General features: G+C 33.9%; 2 protein-coding genes across 2 annotated transcripts in view; one reads left to right on the top strand and one right to left on the bottom strand.

The window, feature by feature from the left end:
• The window catches only part of LOC128881770 (venom acid phosphatase Acph-1-like), a 37,468-nt gene extending 36,741 nt beyond the window's left edge, over positions 1–727 (bottom strand). The window contains exon 1 of the mRNA XM_054133073.1: positions 587–727. The gene's annotated coding sequence lies outside the window, so the exon portion shown is untranslated. The remainder of the gene's footprint in view (positions 1–586) is intronic.
• A 3,624-nt stretch (positions 728–4,351) lies between these two features.
• LOC128881761 (sialin) overlaps positions 4,352–6,582 on the top strand; it is an 18,095-nt gene continuing 15,864 nt past the window's right edge. Inside the window, exon 1 of the mRNA XM_054133060.1 lies at positions 4,352–4,969. Within this exon, the coding sequence (XP_053989035.1) occupies positions 4,960–4,969 (10 nt within the window). The 5' untranslated portion in view covers positions 4,352–4,959. The remainder of the gene's footprint in view (positions 4,970–6,582) is intronic.

The following is a 6,582-nucleotide window of genomic DNA, read 5'->3' as shown; positions in this document are numbered from 1 at the left end:
CGACATGTATTAATTAGAAATTTATTAGATTTGCTTAAAAATTGGTATGTATGACTTATTTCTAAAAGAATAGAAGTTTGTCCAAATAACTTCGAATAAATAGTTATGGAGAGCTTTTATTCTCAGTGTTATTCCAGTAAGAATTTCAGAATTTCGAAATCCAAAATGGCGGATTCAATATAGCCGACACGTATATTAGAAATTTATTGGATTTGTTTAAAAATTGGTACATTATGGTTTCTGTGGTCGCTGATGATGAATCTGACATCAAAATTTCGAAATTCAAAATGGCGGATTCAATATAGCTGACACATATATTAGAAATTTATTAGATTTGCTTTATTTATACATAAACAGGAATGTATCAAAACTTATGACTTAACCTAATATTACTCCCAAAAGTAATAATTAAGTATAATAATAAATAATAAATAATAAATAATACAATAAGTGTTAGAGTATTAATTCGAATAAGTTGGTAGCGCTTAAATAGTTTTATACTTTTGTAATGTTTTGAGGTTGGTAATACTCGGTTATCATACGAGGTAGTATGGCGAGATTGAAAAAAAAAATGAACTTCTCGAACCTTCTCTTCTTATCGGCGACACGCTTCTATTAGTCGCGGTCGGTAACGTAGGAGTCCTGTCAGTAGCGCCACGATACCAACAAGCTAGTGACATCTAGCGGTTTGTGACAGAAACTGCTTATAACTACGCCTGATTGCATCATTCTGATCGAGAAATTTACGAGTTTAATAACGAATAAAATGTTTGCGTTTGTATTACCACGTCTTCTCGAGAGTAATTTACGGCACGCGATTAGTAGACGATTAGAGCGGTTAAAAATACAAGTAAACCATTTAATTACCATTCTGCTCCTGAGTACTTAAAAATATTGTAATTCTACTTTGTCATTCGCCGATAACGGAAATGAACAGAAACTTACTCGAATAACACTGAGAATGAAAACTCTCTATAACTATTTATTCGAACAGTTATTTGGGCAAACTTTTATTCTATTGGAAATAAGTCATAGATACCAAGTTTCATGAGAATCTAATAAGTTTTAAATATACATGTCGGCCATATTGAATCCGTTATTTTGAATTTTGCAATTTTTATATCAGATTGAAACTTTGCTACTTTACGTATATGTGTATTAAAAAATTGTTCAGAATAATAACCTTGACAACACCAAGATCATCGAAATCGTCGAAAACAGCAACAATCTAAATAATTACCAAAAATTCTTAATCATTCCCCTGTTACACGAAGTTATACATAAATTTTTCCTTCAATATTATTATTTTTGAATACATTTTCTACCTTCCATCTCATTCATCTTTTCAAATTCCCTAAATTGTAAAGGTGACCGCAAATGAAAGAAAACAAAATGTTTTTACCAAACATGATCTTGCCATATCACGAAAAGCAATTGTAAAAAGAATAAAATAAAGAGTACATAAATAAAGCATTAAAATAAAAGATACAATTACAAACGAATACATCAAATTTCATCAAAATCAGTTGAAAGATATTCTTGCTTATCGTAGTATCATCCGAATTTGCATAATTATTTAGGGTCGTCACGATAACCAGGACACTATGTATATACGATAGAATTTACATTAATTTATAACACGATAAATTACGATTTTTTAAAACGATTTAGACATCTGATTATGGATGTGAGCATACACAACAATTGATTTACAGCGAAATTAGATAAGCACAAAAATAGGCTTCTGCGCGCGTAACTGATAAGTAGTCAAAGTCACTTTTCTCAAAAACGAAGCCTCGCGTAAGAAAGTCTGACATCACGCTTTAAAAGTCACTTTTTGTAATCTATTATGTAATATATTACAATAACAATAATAAGCATTATTCGTTGGTTGATGTACTTAGTATTTACATATAGATAAATTTTACTATATGTAATTCTATACAGAGTGTCTCAAAAATGTTGTAACAAATTGAAAGCGGTGATTCGGGAGGTGATTTCGAACAACTTTTTCCTTAGCGAAAATGCTGTCCGAAAAAAGTTGTTTCAAATCACCTCAACTCTGTATATACAGGGTGTCTCAAAAATGTTGTAACAAATTGAAAGAGGTGATTCGGGAGGTGATTTCGAACAACTTTTTCCTTAGCGAAAATGTTGTCCGAGGCTTCGTTGAGGAGATATTAAGGGAAAACGTCGACCAATCCGAGCACGCGAATACCGTTGGAGCGCTCGCGGTAGCGTATGAGCGCGGCCGTCTAGTCGCTCCAACGGTATACGCGTGCTCTGATTGGTCGACGTTTTCCCTTAATATCTCCTCAACGCAGCCTCGGACAACATTTTCGCTAAGGAAAAAGTTGTTTCAAATCACCTCCCGAACCACCTCTTTTAATGTGTTACAACATTTTTGGGACACCCTGTATATACAGAGTGGAGGTGATTTGAAACAACTTTTTCCTTAGCGAAAATGTTGTCCGAGGCTTCGTTAAGAAGATATTAACGGAAAACGCCGGACCAATCAGAGCGCGGTAACGAACGCGCTAGGCGACCGCCCTCCACCCGTCATCCTCGCGCTCTGATTGGTCGAGGGTTTTCTGTTAATATCTCACAACGAAGCCTCGGACAACATTTTCGCTAAGGAAAAAGTTGTTTCAAATCACCTCCCGAACCACCCTATTCAAGGACTTTCAACATTTTTGGGTCACCCTGTATAGATTGTATAGATTGTATATAGACATATAGATTGTATATGGATAAATTATACTAGATTATATATAGATAAATTGTAATTGACCATCAGTAGTAAAAAAGTATTTTTTAAACGAAAGTACACGTGATTACAACTAAATGAAAAATGAGATTTATGAGAATCGAGGAAAAATAAATAATCGATAAATCAAGTCAGTCACGAAGCAGGAAAATGTTACAACTGTCCTTCTGAATACTTAGGGGCCAAGCGATAACGTTTGACGGTTATCCTTCGAGTAAAAATATTAGAATGTAATTGCTCTAACAATCGCTACACGATAAAGAATTATCATGTAAATTATTCCCCTAATTTCCTCTAATTTTCGAATTGATAGTACCGTAAATAGCATGATTGTGAAGATAACAATTTTTTAGTATGTAGAAACAACTTCAGTAAATAAAACGAAAAAGAAATCGTTTAAACAAAAGAAATCCCGGTATGTACGATAGAGAGTATAATTAAGAATAATGGCGTCTTTCATCGAATGAATCATTCAATGAGACATTCATTTTTCAGCTTTGAAAAAATTTGAATAGAACAGTAATAAATTTAACGGAATCCTGTGTATACTTGTATAGGTAAGCGTAAGAAATTTCAAAAGTCTCTGGGAATTACTTTGGCTGCAAAAATATCACGAAAATTGTCTCGGAACTGATAAAAAAATGAAAAAGGTAGCCCTTAGATCGCAACTATTGCGCCTTTATCTTGATGACCATCGTACAATTGATTCCTTGATACGAGTCGTTTTAATTGAATACAGCGAAGAAACAAAAAAAATGAAAGGCTGCACTTTTGATGAAAAGTTTGACGAATCACAATTTCTTTCCTGAATAGAAAAGGAATTGTACGTTGTAGTTGATAATTAAGAAGAAATTTGAATGCAATGTGTGAAACTTAATGCAATGATGGTTGAAAATTTATTTAAAATAATACCATAAAACTTATTTACTACTGTACTTCGTATTTACATATAGATAAATTTTACTATATGTAATTGTATATAAATTGCATATAGATAGAATGTATAGATTATATATAGATAGATTGTATAGATTGTATATAGATAGAATGTATGCGTTTATAGTAGTGGAGTATTAAAAATTCGAATGATAATTCCTGGTAGTATGTAGAATCAATGTATAACAATGGTTTAGTCTGGTGTAAGCTGTTTAATTATCTTCATCGAACAATTATTCAAAGACGACATCGCGCCTGTGAGAACTTTAAATTCGTTCATTATCATGTAAACTTTACATGTCGGCCATATTGAATCCGCCATTTTGAATTTTGCAATTCTGATATCAGATTCAAAGTTTAAGTCTCAAATATATCATAAATACCAAGTTTCATGAAAATCTAATAACTTTTCGATATACATGTCGGCCATGTTGGATCCGCCATTTTGAATTTTGCAATTCTGATATCAGATTCGAAGTTTACGTCTCAAATATGTCATACATACCAAGTTTCATGGAAATCCAATAACTTTTCAATATACATGTCGGCCATATTGGATCCGCCATTTTGAATTTTGCGATTTTGATATCAAATTCAAAGTTTGCGTCTCAAATAAGTCATACATACCATTAAAACTACCATTTTCGAATTCTACTCGCTGTAATCTACGGGATAACGTAGAAAAAGAAAAGAAGAAAACAAATAAAAAAATTCAAGTCTGGCAAAGTTGTGTTTAACCAAATGAAATGTTTAGAATAACGCGGCGAACGTGTAATCACTGTTATCGGGATCATTTCCGCAGGGGTGGAGGTTCACCTCCTTAAGGTTCCCGTGGTTGCGATCGAATAACAGCCGTGCAGTGTTCTCCGCGACACTTGCTTGATTAACGCACGCCAATAGACAGACGGCATCCAGCGGAAAAGTCGTAAACGAAAAATGTTAAAGCGAAGTCTGCCGTTATTTGACGAATGAACAACAGTTCTCTCATACGTGGAAATGCTAGGAACGATGTGCGTACATCGGGACGCGTAATAAAATTATTTTTTATCGAGAAAAACTTGCCGCGTTCGAAGACACGTTTTAATTGAGGATTTTGTGGTCCTCGAGATACCGCGCCGAGCGTTGACACTGAGGCATAGATCCGAGCAAAGCGGACGAATTTTTTGACGCATGCAGACGACGATATTTCGCGTTTCTTCGAGTTACATTTTAGTCGGAATATTATTCGCCGGACCGCGGAGGTGGAAATCGAGAAGATGAGTAAGAGTGAGTAGAATTTTCCTGTAATAATGCACGCAGCGATGATTGGGGATACGAATGGAAAAGCTCGATGAAATTCCTTGTGAAGTGTGTCGAGTTGAGCATCGATCAAATTGTGTAGATGCTAAGACTGAGAGAAAGTTACCGTAGAGATAGAAAATATTATATTCGAACAATAAATAAATAGTATAAATGTGAATGGTATATTCGATATATTTTGTCGAGTTTATTATTTAGATTATAGTTTTGACAAATAACTAGTGCATTAGAAATGTTTCTCTTTCGTTCTTTATTCAAAGTTTTCACCTAGATTAGAATTTTCTAACAGTTATTCGATTTTACTATTGACATTATAATTTACAATGTGTGTATTAAAATCTTCTATTTGTTACTTGAAATATACGCCTAAATAAAAATTCTCAAACATTCAATTTTGCTAGTTAAATTTTTATCAAAGGATGAAAGATTTTAATGAAATATTAAAAGATTCGTATAAATTTTAAAAGTAAAATAATCAAAAAATTCTAACCTCGTTTTTCTATAAACGATAAATATATTAAATATTTATGCAAGACAATTAAACATTTTAGTAGGATCGACGCTTTCTTTCTGGATCTCTCCAATATCACATCAGTATTTTTCATCTAAAAAATTCCTATGTATATTTCATGAATAATAATTAACCATATACAATTAGAGACATCTCGTTTAAAATGTGCAAATAGAAATCGCGACACATTAACTAATCTAACTTTGGAATCAAGTAATGTATTTTGATAATCATTTTTTTTCTACGATTCTTTAAATGTTTAAATATCGATTAACATATTTATGATAAAAAATCAAACTTTCCGTATGTTATACTCTTCTACTAAGCGGGCCCAATCTTGAGTTACAATCTTAGGCATACTTATACAGGGTGTCCCAAAAATGTTGGAGGTCCTTGAACGGGGTGGTTCGGGGTGTGATTTGAAACAACTTTTTCCTTAGCGAAAATGTTGTTCGAGGCTACGTTAAGGAGATATTAACAGAAAACGCCGGACCAATCAGAGCACCAATTCGTGCAGATCACCAATCAGTTAGACACCCGCCCTCCGCCGGCACACTCGCGCTTTGATTGGTCCGGCGTTTTCCGTTAATATCTCCTTAACGAAGCCTCGGACAACATTTTCGCTAAGGAAAAAGTTGTTCCAAATCACCTCCCGAACCTCTTTCAAGGTGTTACAACATTAATGGACACCCTGTGTACCTAACTGGGTTAATTTTTAATTATACATTTTCTATCTATGTAGAGTAATGTCACATTAGGCGCACAAATTTGTCCACGATAAGTGCTTACTTATATACCTAGCTTTCTTATAAGAATATTCATTATTATTTTCAATAATACATTTTCTATCTATGTAGAGTAATGTCAGGATAGGCGCACAAATTTGTCCACGATAAGTGCACAGTATACCTCTCGAGTAGTCGAGTTCGACCGCCGAATTTCGTATATCCTCTAACGTTTGCCGCCCGAGTTTCGTATATTCTTTGATGTTTGCCGCCGAGCGTCGAACTTAGACAAGAACAACGAGTAAAGAGTAGGAGGAAGCGAAAACACCGAGGTATATCGGTGA

This window comes from Hylaeus volcanicus, chromosome 9 (assembly GCF_026283585.1).
Source record: "Hylaeus volcanicus isolate JK05 chromosome 9, UHH_iyHylVolc1.0_haploid, whole genome shotgun sequence".
Taxonomy (NCBI): domain Eukaryota; kingdom Metazoa; phylum Arthropoda; class Insecta; order Hymenoptera; family Colletidae; genus Hylaeus; species Hylaeus volcanicus.
The sequence above is the reverse complement of the archived record's forward strand: the minus strand, read 5'-3'. Positions and strand labels throughout refer to the sequence as shown.